Raw genomic sequence first — 20,518 nt, 5'->3', positions numbered from 1 at the left:
CTGCCGTCCCTTAGTCGAGCGCAGGGGGAATGTGAGCGCATTAGGAAGGCCTAGGAGCGTGTATGCGGGAAGCCGGGGTATTGAAGTGTTGAAAGCTGAGTCAATGTCATCCAAGATATGTTCCCAGTACCGGGTCAGTTTGGGGCAAGTGAACAAGTGACCCGGGATTCCCGCACCCCCGCCAGCAGAGGCCCATGCATTGGGATTGCCACTTGGAAAGCCGTTCAGGGGTATAGTACCAGTAAGTAGCAATTTTGTCTTCCCACTCCTTACTCCGACAATGCGCGCCTCAGCTCCTCCTCCCAGCGCTTCTGGCTGGCCGTGCGCGCCCTCGGGGTTGCAGTATTAAGGAAGGAGTAGAGTTCAGACATAAGGTTCTTATCATCTTTCTTAGCAAGTAACCACTTCTCAAATGGTTTCATGGGCCGATGAGCTAGGGGATGCGTCCCGGGTGCCGTGATCCAGTGGATCATCTGGGAGTGAAAGTAGATGTCAGAGTCAGGTAAGTTGTAGTCCTTCTGTAGTTACTTAAAGGGAATAAGGCCCTTAATGTTGTGTAAATGGCCTATGCGTTTGCAACCTTCCCTCGCCCAATGCACCGCCGCCTTACTGACCATCCCCGGTGGAAAAGTGGGATTCGAAAAAAGTGGAGTCAGGGGAGAAGGGAAAGAGGTCAAGTCTGCTCTGTGTGAGACTCTGTCCCATGCCAGCATCGTTGGTCGTGTGACCGGTGAGGAGTAAAGTCCCCAAGCGCGAGCTGACTTTGGCAAACAGGCATCACGCCAGATATGGTGGCCAGCCACCGTTTGGTCCATGAGGTCCGGGCCTCAAACAAACCCTCAATCGCCCTCTGTATTTGACAAAGGACATTCGGTGGGGGTACCAACGGTAGGGTTTGGAACAGGAAAAGCGCATGCGGCAGGACATTCATTTTATTCGCGGATAACCTTCCGAACCACGTCAGGGGCAGGCGACGCCACCGTTGGAGGTCCGCGAGGATTCGGGAGAGCAGATTTGAGTAGTTCACCTCTGCAGTTTTCGACAGACTCTTGTGGAGAGTCAGGCCTAGGTAGAAAAGTCCCGCGGCCACCCACTCAAAAGGGAAGCGAGCCCAGAGGGCCTCCGCCATGTGATGGCTGACAGTGACGTTGAAGATCTGGGATTTTTGTGTGCTAATTTTAAAGCCTGAAAACTGACTGAACGTCTGAAGGTCCTGCATAATGGCCGGCAGTGCGATTAGTGGATGAGCAATTGTAAAAATGATGTCATCCGCGTATAGACTAATGAGGTGATGATCCTGCCCGAAGGGGATTCCCAGTGCAAGAGGGTTGTCCCGGAGACGCTGGACCAAAGGCTCCATGTATAACGCCCTACTTCAAAGTACTCTGAGAGTATACAGTTGACTCGCACTGCTGCCTGTGGGCCATTGTATATACTCGCTATCCAGCTTCGAAATCGAGGCCCTAGTCCGAAACGCTCCAGTGCGGCAAAGAGATACGGCCAATGCAATCGATAATAGGCCTTTCCGCGTCAATCACCAACAAAAGGGCCTCCTCTTTAGATCGTTGGACCTTGTCGATGAGGTGACAAAGGAGTTTAGTATTGTCTCTGCATTGCCGCCGGACTTGTCCGGGTCAACCAAGCCAGGCATATGGGGGTTTAACCGATGCGCTAAGATACTGGAAAACAGCTTGGCATCGGCATTCAACAAAGAGATCGGCCGGTAAGAGCTGCAGGATTCCGGGTCTTTGCCCGGTTTGAGAATAACGGAAATAGTCTCTTGTAGCGTGGAAGGGGCTAGGGATACAGAGTCCGAAAATGAGTTGAAAAGACGAGTGAGCAGCGGGGCGAGCTAGGTTTTGTAAAAAAGGGCACCATAGCCATCTGGCCCCGGGGACTTTTGCAGCTTCAACCTGGAAATCGCGGAGATGACTTCCTCGACGCGTATAGGCGAGTCCAGGGCTGTGGCCTCAGGCAGGGGCGTCACTGCTGCATCGCCCAGGTACTCGGTAGGGTCAGGACGCAAGGAGGGGTCATCCTTATAGAGTGTGTGATAGAAAGAACGAAAGGATGAGACTATCCGGGCGTCGTCGGTGGAGAGACGACCGGCCTCATGCCGTAACGTTTTAACCGCATGCGCTTCTTGTTGGCTTCGTAGGCAGTGTGCCAACATGTGGCCCCCTTTGTTCGAGCCAACAAAGTGTTTGTGTTTTAGGCGAATCACGGCGTGCTCAGCCCGGTCAAGGTCCACCCGGCGCAGTTGGAGGCACGCTTTCTTCAGCTGTCGCCAGATGCTATGCGCACCTGTTGTACTGCCTCCAGTTCCATGACGGCGGCCTCAAGTTCCGCACGCTTCGCCCGCCTGGTCTTATTGTCGTACGCGGCCTTAGCAATGAAGGCGCCACGCATCACCAGTTTCAATGCCTCCCATACTGAGGTAAGCGAAGTACCTACACAGCTATGTAGTCCGTGATACACCGCTTGATATCCGCACCACACCCGGGGAACGGAGCAGGGAGTAACGCAGGCGCCAGCGCAGGGTGGAGGATGAAGCTACAGGGGGGAAGCGCATTGCTAAGGTAATATGCGCATGATCAGAGAGGGACCTTGCTTCAATCGTAGAGTCTGTGACCAGGGCCCATGCATCTGGAGTGACTAGACAGTGGTCAAGGCGGGCATATGTTTTATGAGCGGCTGAGACGTAGGAGTAGTCGGTCTCATTTGGGTGCAAGCAGCGCCAAGCATCCCTCATCCCAACTTCCCGCAGCCACTCCCCACCCTTTGCAGTTAGTGAGCTGGTACTACTTATGCGTGAGCCAGAACGGTCGAGGTCCCCATCCATCACAAGGTTGAGGTCGCTCCCTATGACAACCGCATGATCCGGGGAATGCAACACCACATCACAAGCTTCTAGCAAAAACTTCTTGGGGCGATCGTTAGGGAAGTAGATGGAAGCCACGGTGCAAGAGGTATTAAGGTTTTTTAAAGACCTTTATGAACTATGTCATATCACCACAGCTTGTTGGGTGAGGAATACTGTAAGGCATTCTTGACAATAAGAGGGACGCTAAATGGAGGAATTCCAAGGTTAGGAAAAATCTTTTTGGAATGTTTCGGTTGAAAGCCTCAGGATTATTTTTTCTGTTTATTTTATTTTTAAAAATGAGTATTTATTCAGTTATAATTTTAGCATAATACAGGTGATTCAAGTAAGGGCACAATCTGGAAAGTATTGCGTTGTCAGCATGGAGGTGTATCTATGAGGAAGCCAAAGAAGCGTGAACAGCTGGCTGTGTGAGGGTGACAAGTCCTAATCATGCAGTGCCTCCCTACTGTGCTAGGTAGAAGTGAGTAACAACATATGCTGTACTCTCTGCTTCATGTGGTAGAACTCGAAATAGGGTGCAGTACTGCATGGCTGTGTGAGGGTAAAGTGTAATCAAAATGGATGCTGTGCCACCATTCTGTGTGAGCTAGAACTGGAAATTGAAAAGATGCAGTGCGACTCAGTAGTATGAGGTTGAAGTGCAATTAGGAGTGCAGTACCTTACTTCTGTATAAGATAGAAATGGAAATAGTATGCAGTATGCCTTAAATGTTTGAGGATGAGTGCAAGTAGAAGGAATGCTGTGCCACTCTTCTGTGTGTGGTACAAATGACGGAAGAGGGGATAGAGCATCATTGTGTTGCGTGTGGAGGAAGTGTAATTAGAAGGGATGCTGCGCTCGCTCGCTACATGCTGCTCATCCTGCACTTTTACGCCCACCACTTTCAAATGTCACCAGCCACCACTGGCTCTCTGACTCTGCTGAAGGAAAGCCAGACTCTGTCTTCACTCCATGGGCTTGTTGGATGGCCTCCTGTTGCTTGAGACTCAGGGAAATTAAAGTCTCTACCTGTGCTCCTGTGCCACGATACTTGCAACATGGATTTCAACGCATCTCCTATCTGTGTGTATTAGAACCAGCACATCAATCCTGTTGCAAGAGTAAAATCAGTGCATTGCATCTGAACCAGTGCTTTGCTTCCAGAGACTGACGCATTGCACAGCGTATTGCCACCGCTGCAGCGTGGTGAAATCAATGTATCACCCTAATTGCATGGCAGAATCCGGCACATCGATGCCTCTCTACACCGGCATCCATTTTCGAAACTGATGCATCACCTTCACTGCGTGTAGAAGATCAACGTATCTCACTGTTTGTGACCAGGGAAGGTACTTTGTTCACCGGGTCCTGTGCGGGTCATGAAGCAGGACTGCGCTTTCACGAGGTCAGCTCGAACTTTGACTTTGCACTGGTCCAGCATGACCTAAAGTAACCTTTTTAGCGCTACTTGTTTCTAAGTTCTTTACTGCATTTATTCTTTTAAAATTCAATATATCAACTTCTATACATTGGATTTGTGTCATTTTGGCTTGTTATTTTAATAATATAATCTATTTTTATAAACCTGTGTGGAGTCTTTTTGTGGTGCATTGATAGTGTTACTATGTGTGTGCGTTGCACAAATACTTTACACATTGCCTCTTTAGATAAACCTGACTGCTCTCTGCCAATCTACCAGAGGCTGAGCACAGTTTATCTTTTTGTGTGTAAGTATCTTACCCTGACTAAGATTGCGGCTTCTGCTTGGACAGGGTGCATACCTTAAACAACCAGAAACCCAGTTTTTAACAATCATCTATCTCTTGTTTGACAAAATACATAATCGGGCTTTCCCACGGGTGCTGAGGCCGCTTCTCAGTGATGACAGGGGCAGGTTTGCAAGTGACTTGGCAAGGAACGCAGTTCTCTCCACTAGTGCGTCGATCAGAGGGAACCATACCTTGCACCATAGCCAACTCTTGGGCTTCTCTATACCCTGATGGCCACCATGTGCCAATTGGATGGCTTGGAGGAATAGGCTAGGTATGACTACCCGGTGGCTATGGAGCAGGCAACCTTCACTTTCTGCTTCCAGCTCATGGAGCAATTCAAGTGTGCTCCGAGATTTAGGTGTCCAGTCCCCCAGTGACATCCCATGATTCCCAATTACCCATTTTTGATCACTGTAAGAGTCAGCTGCAGGCAGTTGTCTTGTTGCCTGCCCGCTGGTATGGTGCTCAGTGTCTTGAGGAGTGGCCAGGACTTTTGGGCACATACTTAATATATCCTAAGTCTCTTATGCCTCACACTGCTCCAGTTGGGTCAGTGCTCGGGGTTGCTAAGACAGATAGCCCACAGGGTTGTTGGAACCCAGTTTGTAATCCACTGTAAAAGACTGTTCCTGCAATTGGAGAACCCACTTCTCTATGCAGGGCAGTGGTTTTGATGCTGATATTTGAAATAACGGTACCAGGGGCTTATGGTCAGTCTATATCACAAACAGGCGTCCATACATATACAAATGAAAATGGTAGCATCTCAAGTTGATAGCAATAGCCTCCTTTTCATTCTGGGAATAGTGCTGTTCTGTGGGTGTAAAGACTCTGCTTTCATATGCCACTGGGGCCCAATCACCACAGACCTGTTTCTGTGATAGCACTGTGCCTAGGCCAGTGGGAAATGGACCTGATGCCAGCTTGGTGTCCTTGAGCGAATCGAAGTATACCTACAGTGGTTACATCCAAAAGTGCATCTTTTTGGCAAGCTTCCCATGCCCACGGTGTCTGAATTTTTGTGAGCTCTCTCAGTGGTTGAGTAAGAGAGGTCAGCTCTTTAATGAACTTGTCTCATTAATTGACCATCGCCAGAAAACTGCATGCTTCTGAGAAGCATGAAGGAGCATGAGCTGTCTTTGTGTCATGTATCTTGTCTGAACCGGTGCAGCCCTAGCATCAGAAAACAAATAACCCAAAAAACTGATGCTGTTTTTCATGAACTCGCACTTTTCTTTGTGGAGCATGAGTCCACTGTCCTGCAGGCTCTGCAGTACACTCCGTAGCCTGACATTTTGTTCATCTATCGACATGGCATGCACCAGGATGTTGTCACTTACTTTATATCACCGTGAGAAGTCAGCTCGAACTTCCTGTATTACATTTTGAAACACTTCAGATGCGCTAAAAATTCCAAAATAGAATCTCTTCTACCAATGAAGGAACATGTGTGTTAAAATTTTGTGATCTTCCCCAGAACCAGCGTTTAAGTCTGCAGGAGAAAGACGGTGGGAGGATGAACTCGTCCGGGCCCTGACAGCTAAAGAATGGTCTGACGTTTATTATAGAGCCCGACATTCAGCGCATAATACATCTAGTATTGAAACGGCCACTAAAATCATGACATACTGGTATCTTACACCCTCCTGACTCCATAAGCGCGACCCTGATCGCTCCCCTACTTGCTGGAGGGGATGCAACGCTCAAGGCACACTTTTACACCTCTTGTGGTAATGCCCTACCCTCACCACATACTGGACACAAGTGCTAGACGAGATAGATGGTCACTTCGCCACCACGCTCCTACGCTTTCCCGCATACGTAGTTCTGGGAGTGTCAGATAGGCTTACCTTTCCCCTCGAATCTCGTAGGGGTAAGCAACTGGGTATAGCCCTAGTGGCGGCACTACAGAATATACTATCCCACTGGGGCACGGATAGAACACAAACGATGCAGGGATGGCTACATCGATTATGGTAGGTTCTAGGTATTGAGCACGTCTCTTTTTTGCTTCATGGCGACGGGGCCTCTTATGCTGAAGTGTGGCGGCCTTTGTTTCTTTGTTGTGCACCGAGTTCCGGGAGTTGTCCTGCCATTGATACCTGCGGCTGCTCTGCCTTCCTGAACTGAGCCAAAGTACAAACTAATCATCACAATCTGGTGCATTAGGGTGCTAGATCTGTATTTCGATTCATTGCCATAATACGTTAAACAGGGAGGAGAGAGGAGGGGAGAGTGGAGGGTAGGGATGTAGAGAGGAGCGGGTCGGTTCTCTTTGGTGCTTTTGTTTTTTGATGCTCTGTGCAGCACTGAGATATGTGCTGGCCTACGACCTAGCCTCTTTACTAAATGCATCTTGGTTGTTGATAACTCAATAAAAAGATTTCAAACTAAAATGTTGTGATGTTGGGCGATGCAGGGTGTAACATTATCTGATGGATGTCAGAGTAGAAGCCCATTTGGTGAAAACCACCCTGCTCCACTCAGCTCGCAGATTATGTCACTGACCGTCTAGATGACATGCCGTTCTCGCTTGATGGTGCCAGTCAGCATCCACATGTCCACGCATGTTCACACTACTCCGCATTGTTTCAGCTTCCAGGTGACGACGATCCGGTACATCCAGGGTGTTAGTCACTCCACCTTCTCAATGATATCTGCCCTCTTTCCACCTTTTTCATTTTGATTTCCACCCTAGGTCACAAGTGGAAGGCCGCAAGCTGATGTCTCAAAGTGACCGGTTGGACTGGCTGATGTATGTGGAGAGTCACTGCCCTGTTCTTTAGGCACCCTATGTCCTCAGATATGTCCTGAAAGTCCACCAGAAAATTCTAGCTGGCTGGTGTGCACTTGTAGCGCAAACTGCCAAATTACTAGGTCTTCTGCGGTTCGACCGTTCAGCACCATCCCTGTGCCTTCTTGGGTGACATATATAATTACTTCGATTGTCTGCTCATCATGAGTGATGATTGCCTTGAATCTGGCTTTAATCGCTAGCAGCGTGTTTGCCCTAGGTCATAGGCATTTACTTCTACCATGGTAATTTCTCCTTTAGGTGCCATAGTTCTCTCTCACCAGTATATTGATTGAGGCCCCTTTGCCAATGATGGCTGCCAGCTTTGTCGTCACTAGTAGGACGTGGCACTTTGGAGGGGAGTGGGTCACAGCTCAGGCATGTCCTACCACTAACACAATGTGGACCATTTCTGCCAGAACATCATCATTCATTTCTGACCCCATGAGAGCCAAAAGCAGTGTTCACTGTCATCCGTGGTGTTGTCCATAGCACCAGCTGGATCAGCACACCTTCGCAAAGTGATTCCGTTTCTGACAGGCGCCACACACTTTACTATGTGCTGGGCACTCTGTAAGGCGGTGGGAGACACCATCACAGTACCAGCAGGGACCTTTCGGCTTTGATCTTGGTTTCCTTTTGCTGGGAAGCTTGTCTGTTGAAACCATGTTCACTGGCTCTGACTTGACTGGTTTCTAAAGCGCTTACTTTATATGGAAGCTCTGGCTTGCAACAGCTCTTTCAATTGGCCCAGGGTAAGAATGTCAATCAGGGACATACTTGGCACTTTGCACTATGTTGTGTGCGTTTGATTACTTCAGTTTTGTGACAAGGATCTTTTCATATCTTCTGTTGTCACCCTGGATATACATGAGGTCATATTTTTACTGGGACATCTCAGTGAAAATAACAAAGTCTTGCCTGTTGTACTGTTGAAGAAAGGGACAGGACTTGCCTTGTCCAAAGCCTTGTGTGTGGTGCAGGAAAGACAACAGAGACATATGTCTCAGTTGTGCACTGAGTATTCCCTTCCCCTACTACCTATAGTGCAAACAAGACCTGAGTGAAAGTTTAGTAGTCACAACTCCACTCTTGTGGGTTCTGGATGAGTTGTGTTCTGTTTTATAGGAACTTGTGTTCCATACTGTACTTCATGGTTAGATTTTCTCCACCTGGAATGACAACTCTGACTCGAAAAGCTGTTGAAACACAAGGGGACATATGTACAACCTTTTTTGAGGTCGCAAACGGTGTGTTTTTCAAATTTGGGCCGTTTGCGACTGCAAAAATGTTTTTTAAAATGTACAAAAGCCAAATTGCAATTTGCTAACCTGTTTCTGAATCACACTTTCGGTTTACGGTTTGAGGCACCCCTTCCTAATACTGATTTGCAGTGGTATGTATGAATGTTTTGCAGCCAACATACTGTCACAAAACATACATTATTTACTGACACCTCAAGGGTGGTGGTAACCATTCACAAAAGGGAAGGTGTCCCATACCATTCGCAAATGGTAAGTAGACCCCATGGGACCCCTTCCCTTTTGTGAATGTTGATACAAATATTTTTTAAGAGCATGCAGTGGTCCCATGAACCACCTGCTCTAAAAACGTTTCATTTATTTCTATCTAAACACATTGCAGTTTCCTTTAAGGAAAACAGGTTGCATGTAAAAACAAAAGATTGTTTTATCAAAAAGCAATAACATAAATTGTTGTCTGCTGACCCCAGCAGGCCACCATTCCTGAGATGGCTGCAATCCCTAATAGATTTCAAAATGCGACATATTAATATAATTTTTTTACATTAGAAATTGTGATTTCCTAATGGCAATTCGCAAAGAATTGCAATTAGGAACTTGCAATCCCTAAATTCTGTACATGTGATACTTACCCCTTAAGGCACCTACATTTTTGCAAACAGCTGTACATGTGTTAATATGGGTCAAGACGTTGCTGTGGAGTTTGGCTGGCATGCACGTTATATCTGAACTTGTTGTGACTATTTTGGGAATCAAGGGGTTCGCATACATGGTGCACTGTTGTGACATGTGCACGCACATTACTAGGTGGCCTGCATTATTCGTCACATCTTGAATGTGGTGCAAGGGTGCATTTTGTAGCGTGTGTGCATCGCTTCATTTGACAGACCAAGAGTCTCTCTCCTTCAGACCTGCAGCCATGCTGTTTGATTAGATGACATACTAGAAACCTGTCCTAGGATGCTTGATTCCGGTCCAGGGAAGACATGGCTTGGCAGTTCGGGCTGGACTGTTCCCACGAGGCACAGGGTCAAAACTGATTTGCATATGGCCATGTCGGAACTGGGATGGCGTGGTGAGCAAAATAACGATGGATTAAACCCAGATCTGTGACTGGGCGTGAATGTTTTGCCAATGTGCAACATTCCGTCCATCATCTTGTATGTTATACTTGAAAAAAGGCACATGAAAGACTTTTCGTCACATGTGGATACCTAACTGACTGCATGTCCACTTATGGCCGCGGGCACATTTTCAAGTTTTCCGGAGTGCAGGAAGAACATGGTGGTTGCTTAGCGATATTGTCATTGCCTGCACCGCTTCCCTTGACACTGAGTGGATTATGTTTCATCTCTTCTTTGTTGATTTGTTATGTGGTGAGGAAGGCCCTATCAAATAGCTTAACCTCGCTTGACAGAGAAATAATTAAGTATGACAGGCTCACATTCCAACTGCATTCATCTTCAGGAGTGCTCAATTCGTTAAAACCTATGCAACCAAATATTTCCGCAGTAGAAGACCCATTATTAGCATGAAATAAATGGAGGGAGTAAGGTGAGAGGGTTGTCATGGGTATATTGAGTCAAATTATAGTATATGTGTAGTTCCTAACTATCTAATTGTAGTGTTGGACTATTTTAGTAAATGGCTGCAAGTTTGTATGACGGGCTCTTTCAACACTAAACATTTACAGGTGTTGAGAGGGGAGGTTGTGATTGCGGTTCCAGTTAATGAAAGTGGATAATTTTTTTGTTGGAGGAGATGAGTGTAATGTCTGCCCAGTGGGCATGAGGTACAAGGGGGCTTTTATTCTATTAGAAATTGAGTGGTAGAGAGGTTCACATGGTGATTGTTTAGCGTGTGATTAAAGTAAACTTTCCAGGTGGAAAGTACAGCTGATGTAAATGGCAAGGTTGTATAAATTCACCAAAAGCATCCGTACAGCTTTTTACCGTAACTCATTAGTGGTAAGATACTCAATTTGTCGGTTGTGCAAGGATGCACGCGCCTGATGTTGGTTGCAGAGGTATGTTTGAGAGTAGGTTGTGACTTGAAGTCAAACCCTCTTCTAACAAATCTGTGAGAAAGGCCAAGCTGCTGTTGATACTTTAACCACCAGTGGATATCTAGGCACGTGCCCATGTTAAATAGTTGTAATACAGTGATATAAACACATTTTATGAGCTGTGCACTTTTATTTGCAGAACTTTACTAAAGAATTTTCGGCACTGCAAACTATTGAACAATTTGGAATGTAGAGGTGTCCCACTTAGAGGCGGTTTATCTCAAACTTGTGTTGCAAGTATGGCTGTCTGTAGTTTACTAAACCATGAAACGTTGTTTCTAGAGCCTGACACAAGGTGCCATTACAGTGGCATTTATATGCATTTCAATATCTTGAATTAAAATTCATTTCAAATCTTTAGGAGGGTAATCCCATTAAGGGGAACAGAAAATTGTTCATAGGTGTAGCATGTTTAATTAAATTGTTGACAAACCCTATAGGATAGTGTCACAATGATTGTATGATGTCATTGGATGCTGTCACAATGATTGTATGATGTCATCAATGATGTAATTTAACATGCGATGAGTGATGTAAAATGTGAGGTTATAAGCAGTGCATGGTGGGGGCACAACTTATAGTTTGCTCAGTAAACTATAACTGGTGAGTTATTTGTTTTTAAACCTATTTGTTTTTATTTTTACAACCCCTAACTGTAACATCATTTTTTAGCGATTTCTAGAGTTTCTTTTTAATGTTATCTAAAATCTTAGTACCTTATCTTATTATGATGCCACTTTACACTTTAGTTTTTTCTGTGAATTTGTAGGTTTTTAAAAATGTAAAGTAAAATATTGTAACCATACATAACTATAAAGTCACTTTAACCTTCGTTTTTTCAGTGACTATATACTGAAGAAAAAAACAAGTTCGGTAACATTATAGTTAAGTGTTAAAATGAGTGGAAAACGAACACTGAAAAACAAAAAATATACAGACATGCAACAGTTATAGTTCAGCGAGCTTATCTTTAATGCACTCCCTATGATGACCTCACATAATGCATCACTCATGACGTGTTCTATGACATCATTGATAGCTTCATTGATAACACTATTGATGTCATCATCCAAGGAGTGTGAGAGCCTGCTATACACTTATCACACTGAAAAGTGTTCAGTAAGCATCATATACAGCAGATGTTCTATACCTTTTGTTCAGCTAATTGTAAGTTTTAAGAACCTGTTTAGCATCTTAAAGAGGCTTGGGTATTTGAATAGTGCAGAGTTTTTGTTTGGAGCACTGAGCAGAGCAAAGTCTTTTTATACAGGTCGTTTGGCATCATAATAGGGTTGGATGTTTGAAAAACGTGTGTTCTCTGTGAAGACCTATGCACAGGGTGGAGGCTGTGCATAGTAGGGCCTTGGCCATCTCTTGGGGCTTGGGTGTCTGCAAGGAGTGACCTCTCACCCCAGTGCTGAGCACAGGGTGAAGGCTGTGCGTAGTAGGGTCTTAGTCAACACCAGAGTATTGTTATAGATTGGTCAAAGTATATATTTAAAAGCCATTTTTTTCTAAATAACATTGAGGAATCAGAATCCACACTTCCAATTTGGTTTTGGCATTGAAAGTTTTGTGCATATCTGGCAAGGTGGTGTGGGGTAAACAAGGGAGTCAAAGAAGTGGTGCTTCCGATTTTAACTTTCATAGGTCTCTTTGCACTATACTGCAGAAAAAAACAACCAAACTGAATTACACCAAACTTGGCAGAAAAATTGGACTTTACTCAAAGAAATGTGCCTTTGCTTAGATCACATTTAGATTTTAGCGAACAGTGTTCTCCTTCGCAAAAGTTCCCCCTGTACTTTAGACCCTTTGTCCACCCACCTTATTTAGAGACTGGTCGATTTTAGGTTTTTTGTTGATGGAGCCCCTGTTGGCTCACACAAGGAGATGATGGACGAAGCGCTGAAACTTTTCAGACACTCACCCCCAGTCACAGATCTGGGTTAAAGCCATCATCGTTCTTTAGCTCACTTCGCTATCCCAGTTGAGACACAGCTATATGTAAATCAGTTCAACCTGAACTGCCAAGCCATGTCTTCCCTGGACCAGAACAAGCATCCTGGGACCGGTTTCAGCCCTCATCAGCCAGGCTAGCTCTGCCAACAAAATCTTTCTCCAAAGACCGGACTGTGTAGGGGCTATTGGAGGAAGGACATTAGACCGCCGGCCCTATTTAAGGTGGACGGGAGATGTTTGTTTCCTCTGTCTAACGACACCAGATCAAATCTTGAGGTGAGGGTCATAAAAACACTCTAATGACCCCCACATCCTGGGAGAAAACTGTCAGGGTGTGGGGGTCATTAGATTTTGGTTTTCAGAAGTAAATTCCTGCTTTGGGCATTTTAGGAGAAAAAACAACTTTTAAAATTTGATAAACAGAGGTCAAATATGACAAAACTTTTTGTACATTGAAGGGAACCGTCTTAATGGCAGTTCCTTTCATTGTACAAAGATGACTGCTGGGCTGGCAGTCATCTTCAAATTGTATGGATGGTAGTCCATAGTGATGTTTGAGGTAATGTCCTCTGCCACCATGATGCACTGAGTACCCACTGTCAAATTCTAAATCAGGACCTTAGTTTGGTGCAGATTTGATCAGTAGCTTTCAAGATATTAGCATTTAAAAAGTGTTCCAACTTGAGCATGAAGAGACTAAGGGGGTCATTACGATGCCATCGAGGTGGTGATTGGGACCGGCTGCCTGTATTTCAGTGGTCCCGCATGTGAAATTACGATGCGACCGCCACTTTGGCAGTCTCATCTTGAATGTTTACCATTGCTGCGGGTGCTGCTGGATGCAGCACCTGCCGCAATAGTAAAAATGCATGTAGTGCCTTATCCCTGCACTATGTGGCAGGCACCATGCGATGCCTGCCACTCAGTGCAGGGAAATGCAGGGGGGTACCATGGGTACTCGCGGGTGCAAAGCCACCTCCCCCTAACACAAGGGGGGCCTGCAACAGGCCCCCAAATCCAATCCCTGCCAGCCTTTTAATGGCGGTTTACCCACCACGGAAAGGCTGGCTGCGGCCAGCATCCTAATCTATCAGGCGGTGCCTGCTAGGCACCACCACCATTTTACTGATGCTGACTGCTCTGCCAGGCAATGGTAACGATTGCCTGTGGCGGATCCGTGGCGGGCTCCCACCACGGTCGCGGTCAGATTTCCCCGCCATCATAATATGGCGGGGGAAAATTGCTTTTCAAAGGCGACAGGCCCGCCACTGCACTGCTGGTGGTGGCGGGCCTTTCACCGTCGTAATAACCCCCTAAATTATAGATATATATGGACTACCAATCTGTGGATCTACTGTGGATTCTCAAATCCACAACAGATTCGCAAATTTATTAAAAAAATAAAGGCACACTGTTGGACTAGAGAGCCTTTTTCTCCACTAGTGGCTTGTGGTTTCAGAAATCTGCTGTGCTGGGATTCACAGGCCATCAGAAAATAATTTCCATTGCTACCATCTTTACTCAACACATTGCACTGAACAACATTTTTGTAAAAATAAATGCTCACAAGGAGGCAGGTTGATAATACCCTGAACCACAGCCCATGTGGAAGGGCCCTAAATGGATCTCCCAGCATTGTAAGTTAAATTAAAACGTTATTTTCAGCATTGGATTCTCAAATCCAAGACCATCCCTGTGTCCATTGAAGCTTCCTGAGGACTCAGGATTCACACATTCTGTTTATTTTTTAAAGAAATCAGTGCCCCACAGCTGTACTTGGCCAACCCCCACTGTGCATGGCCTTTGCCAGACCTTGCAGGCAATCCTTGTTTTGCACAGGTGAAAGGGGATTGTGGATCCAGACCACAGGATGGATACTCTGGGAACAGATTGCTAGAATAGACTGACAGATGGCGTTTTACAGTACTCCAAGGTAATTGACATACACACAGATGTCTGACTGAGAACATTGTCTCTCCTCTGCCCCCAAAAAAGATTAATGCTACCCTCTGTACTATTTACCATAAGAAAGCAGAATCCTGTGGGACTGGCATATGAGATCTAAGGCCACATGTACTAAAGGTTTTTATAGTGGTGATGTACAGACATATTGATTACGGTATCACAAGTTATTTGAAAGGATTGCTTCTGAGCAAGTCTCTTTTATATGAGACCTTGCAACTTTAAAACAACTTTTCACACTGTACAAAAAGCCCTATGGGACAACTTCCTCTCTGAGAATTGTATGGGTGTTTTTCACAGGAGGAGCATACAAAGATCTAGAAGTAGTGCTGGAAAGTAAGGGGACCATGCCAGTTCCTGATTCCGGCAGCTATTTCTGGCCAGATCTGGGATCCAGCAGACCCAGGGAAACATGCTGAATTTGCCTTGTTGTCATTTTCTAATACCAGCACACACTTCAGCAGTGCCCGCATGTTGTTTGCTTTCTTTTCAGAGAAGCAACATGCAGGGGCCTTTCTAATTTACACTTCCAGCTGAGGCCAAAGCAAAGGTCTAGTTTAAAGGGCCCTCAGACCTCTTTTCTTTGAGCCTAATACTGGATGGGAGCAATCTGGAGTCTAACACTTAGATGCCATAGTAATGGAAGAAACAAGGCACACATGTTATCACTTTACAGGAACTTACGCAAAACTGTGACTTGGAGGCAGTTATTTCACTTTGTGGGATCTCAGAATAAATGTTTTCCAATTCCAGCACTTTCCAGAACACTACTGCCTGCTCTTCTGACGGGAAACATTTTTGCTATAGTAGCACCTGTCTTTTTAAGGGACATAAGCTGCTTTAAAAAAAATATATATCTTGTTTGGGAGACCAAATCCAGTGAGCTGGTCTTCTTTCTCATGCAGATTTCCATCACTGCATTTACTGCCATTAAGAGGAGTAAGGAGTTTGCACAATGCCACCGGCCTAATTAATATTTCTCATTTTACGACCTACTGCGAATGGGTAGTTTGTAATGCACTAGTATATATATTTTGCATCGCAAATTGCATTTCCATTCTCAAGCCATTCAGTTTGGAAATTGCACTTTTTGATTTGTGAATGTGAATAGTATATTAGACGCCATGGAGCAGATGTACAACACTATTTTGTGGTCGAAAACGGACTGATCCGCAGATGTACATATAACAAACTGTGATTTGGTAACTCGTCGCCGAATCGCAGTTTGGTTTAGTGATATTTGGAACGCGTCTCTGCAAAATGCAGAATTGCAGTGGTTTGTATAAATGTTTTGCGACTGACTTGTGGTCGCTAAACATTCATATTCTAACGGTACCTCAAAGGAGATGGTAACCATTCGCAAATAGAAAGGGGTCCCCAAGGGACAAATATTTTTAAGAGCAGGAAATGAAACTTAAATGTGTTATTCAATTTTTTTTAAACTGCATCCTGTTCTCCTGTAAGGAAAAACTGGCTGCATTTAAAAAAAAGAAAGGTCGCTTTATAAAAAAGCAATCACAGACAGTGGCGTTGCTAGCCCCAAACGGCACGAGTTTTTGGGCCACTCTTACCTGCCGTCTCGGGGCTGCAATCGCAAGCTCCCCCCCGCTCCTCAGTGTGTTTGCCATGGGCCGCAAATGGAGAAAACTCGCAAGCACCTCACCCACTCTTCACCACGTGGCGGCAAATGCAGGGACAGTCATGGGCGGCCAAAGGGCTAGCTACGCCACTGATCACAGACATGGTGGTCTGTGGACCCCAGCAGGCCACTATCATTGTGATATCTGTAATTCCTAATTGGTTCACAAACTGCAACGTACCCCATTTATATTCATTAGGTAGGTCGATTTGCGATCGACTAGGAATCGCTATGTAAAACTTATACATATTTGTACATTTGGAATTACAGTTTCCTAATTGCGTTTCGGTATGAATCGCAAATAGGAAATCACAATCCCTATATTTAGTACATATGACCCCTAGTTTGTTTGCAAATAAAATCCCTTACTCTGTGGGGTATAAATACACTCACTGCGCCATGTACTCACCATCACTTCTTTGTGTTGTATTGCCTAATCCTCAAGATGTACAATAGCCAATCTGTGTTGCCTCTATTTCTCTTTGTGCTCTACAGACAATATGATAATTCCACATTTGTGTAGGGGATTCAATCCTGAGACAAATATGTGTGTTTCATTTACGATTTGCTTTTTCTGTTTTACTTCCACAGTACATTGACTCAGTGGAGCTGGAAGAATCCACAAAAAATGAAGATCCTGTGAAATATCACAAGGCTTGGGAAAAGTTATGTAAAGCAGAGTGAGTGCTTTCCTTGAACACTACAAAAGTTATAACACCATGGAAGGGTGTAGTTATTATCCTTTTTTATTTTCCTCGCAAATATATTGGTGAATTGAATTGTTAAAAAAATGCAAAAATTACATTTTCATTCATATTGTTTTGTATGCAGATTATTTATTTTTCGTATTTATGTGTTTACATTTCATTATAGCTCACCATTTTCAAAACATCACAATATTAAATCAGAAATATCGTATCTAAACTTTCCGAACCGGTCACTGACAATGCAAAGCATTTTAATCAACCAAATCGCATAATTCCTATTAATATCTTCGATGTATGAAGGTGCCATATCTCCTAGGAGAGGGCATTTTATAATAATGTACCTCTCAAGCCAAATAACCTCCACTTTGGGAAGGTTTGCATGAAGTTTATCTTCTGATCCAGATGCTTTCTTAAGATCTTTTAGGTCTAACCAGTGACATTGTGAGCTCAAATAACTGCCACTCCTAACAGTTTTTGCTTGTGTTAGTGTACACTCATTGAATGGTAATTACTATCTTGCTCGAAACCAGTGTACTTCTTTCAAATCTGATCTCATAGTGCTTTTCACCTGTACTGCGGCACAATTGAGAGATTTCAACCTCACGGCTGGTTTTAACTGAGCCCTCATAGAGAGATTAAAGCATCCACCTTCGCTGATAATGGTGATAAACACAAACTAATAACCCAGAGGAGGAATATATTGGAGCTAGCTAAGCTCCAAGATGGCCGTGCATTGTTAGTGCTCTGCCCGACTCTATCCTTGGGTCCATATTCTGGCTCATGGAGTGAGGTGAGGGCTTGGTGATAAGTGCCAATGGCCTGTGTATGGTGCTGTCTCTCCCTGGGGCGTCTAACCTGCTGTCTAGCATTGTGGTGCCCATACACTGATGAAGAGCATAGCATCTTCTGAGGTAACAAACATGGCAGCTCGGAGTCAGTGTTAGGTAAGAGGAGTGACTAGGGGCTAGTTTACCGAGGTCCAGCGTACATGCCCCAGCAGGCTGTGTACAAAGTGGGTATGGAGTTCATCTGTGATAGTATGTTAGAAGGGTTGGAGCCTAAAATTCCAGTTCAGTCACTGGAAGACCACTGTTGTGTGAGTGAAGGAGAGGGGATTCTCCTTAATGGAACTAGGGCTCTCACACACCCAGCGAGCTAGCTGTCATGCTTCATCATTTGAGCCTGCCCCTCGTCAGGTCGGCGCTGCAATACCTGACGGGCACCCGGAACCGGGGCTCTTTATTGGGGATCTTTTGTTCCTGCCGGTGGGTGCAGTGGGGGTGAGGGGCCTAGTGTGTGTAGATGTAGGGAACAATGTGAGTTAAAATAGGTCACTTAGTCCTAACCAATATTTATTCCGAAGGTAAACTGCCTAAATTAAAAAGAGCAGAGAGGGGCAAAGAACTAGTCGCAATGTATCTAGTGGTGTATGTCCAGCTCTCAAATGATCGACATGTTTCGTGTCTCTAAAGTCATTCTGATCAGGACACTTCTTCAGGATCAAAGTGATACTATCTACACTACAAGGTAAGTGGGATCTACATACCCCGTACTCTGATGGTAGACCTGTAAGTATGACACAAATAGGTAGGGAGAACATGTTAACTGCACATCTTAATACACATATTGTCTCTGTGTACCAACCCTTACTGTCTAACAAAGCAAACGTGCTTGTGAAAAGACCTAAGTTACACCTAAAACCACCGTGAAAATATTGGTGAAAATAGTGCAGGTCACAATGCAGTAAACTCAATATGTAATACATTTTGTGCTTAGTATACTAGAAATCCATTCTCACGGTTTAAAAATGCTAATGAGCAGAAGGTAGTACTCACAGTAGTCAGGTCATGGTAGGACTCTCCTATACTGTCCGCAAAATGTGTTTGCAACAGTAGCCGGCGGTATTAAAAGGACACCGATTGGGTCCTATTAGGGAAAGAAGACAGTAATAATCCAGCTCCATTAGTACGTGGTCGTGATCAGCATGGCAAAGTGTTTGTGGTGGTCAGGGCTTGATCACTAAAGGAGTTAATGGACAAAAGTCAAGGCCGTCCAATAGGCGACCCACCCACCCTTGGCGCCAGTTCGGATGTCTCAGTGTGGCGCCGCGCAAAAAACTACAGAGCCTAGTGAAATGCCGCAGTGTCCTCGTTGCAGACAGAGAACGTCCCGTCAGCCCACCAGTCCCCAAAGAGTGTTGCCGCGTCCACACCCAGTACATTAGTAGCTGAAGCCCCTGGGGTGCGTATCGGCTTCGAAGGTACCCAAAATTTCGCTCACTCACGTCTAAAGCGTAGTAGAATCAAAGTTGGGGACTCACCAGCGTGTATAACGCTATCTAGCGCTCAACCTACCCTGCCGCCGACACCGGGATGGTGAGAAGTAGTGCCGTGAGCCAATGGAGTGCCACGGTCACGTGCGAGGTAATGGTAGTGTCATACAGACGCGTGTATAATGATGGTGATTACGGCCGCCATCTTGTAGTGGAGTTAGTTCTAAAGATACTAGGTGGTGAATTGGAATGTTCGGTATTTACATCAACGTAGGAGCCAGTATGTGATGAACGTGGGTGGCGATAAATACCATTAAATGTCATGTATAGTCTGTGGAATATAGGTGCTCGAGTGGGATATAACTACGCCTATCCATTACATATTGTTATACATGGAGGACGCAAAGTATCGTCCCATGTTAAAGGAATGATGTCAGGACTTGTAGTCAAAAGAGGTGCTCATGACGCTTTGTCAAACGCTTTAGTGGGCGGAGGTGGAGTGTCGTCCCATGTTAAAGGAATAATGTCAGAGAGGTACTCATGATGCTTTTTCGACCACAGTAGTGGGCGGTGGCATAAGGGGTGGGAAGAGCTAGGAGGGGCCGGTCTTTGAGGTTGCCTCAAAGCTAGAGGTTACCCAGAGAAACAAGTGAAAGACTCATTAAAAAGAGCCAGAAATAACCCAAGGGAGTCGTTACTCGTGACACATCCTAAACCAACCACTGATAACCTTACATGTGTCACATCCTTCACACCTGATTCAGACAGAATTAAAAAGGTTAGCCTGAAACATTGGCATATATTGAACACTGGGGCATGTACGCTGGACCTCGGTAAACTAGCCCCTAGTCCCTCCTCTTGCCACATATTAAGCACGAGCCACACCCGTGGGACCTCTTGACCAGGATACCAGGGGATCACTTATTGGATCCCTATTGGCCCAACTGACACCACTCAACATCCATGGATTTCCACCAAGGGCTGAGTTTTGGTGATGATGTAGTCACGGACATCTTAGATAGGACCCCCTCTCTGTTGGGGACTGATGGTAGTTCAGCATCCGGCTCCAACTTAGATGATTGGAACTCATTAACTTCGTTGAAAAGAGAATGGTTAAAAATCACTCTCCACGGTGCACTCATGACTGAATACCTGCGAGCAAACATCGCTCCTACAGGTTTAATAGTTAATACTTTTCCTAGATTGTTTCTTGATG

The 20,518-nt window shown here is 45.2% G+C and overlaps 1 protein-coding gene across 4 annotated transcripts in view; it reads left to right on the top strand.

Moving 5' to 3' along the window:
• LOC146805091 (CTP synthase 2) overlaps nucleotides 1-20,518 on the top strand; it is a 1,453,753-nt gene that overhangs the window by 713,729 nt on the left and 719,506 nt on the right. For all 4 annotated transcript variants that reach the window (XM_085622227.1, XM_085622228.1, XM_085622229.1 and 1 more), the window contains one exon: nucleotides 16,915-17,003. In XM_085622227.1, the coding sequence (XP_085478353.1) occupies nucleotides 16,915-17,003 (89 nt within the window). The remainder of the gene's footprint in view (nucleotides 1-16,914; nucleotides 17,004-20,518) is intronic.

Source organism: Triturus cristatus, chromosome 8 (genome assembly GCF_964204655.1).
Source record: "Triturus cristatus chromosome 8, aTriCri1.1, whole genome shotgun sequence".
Classification (NCBI taxonomy): domain Eukaryota; kingdom Metazoa; phylum Chordata; class Amphibia; order Caudata; family Salamandridae; genus Triturus; species Triturus cristatus.
This window is presented reverse-complemented; position numbering and strand designations above follow the sequence as displayed.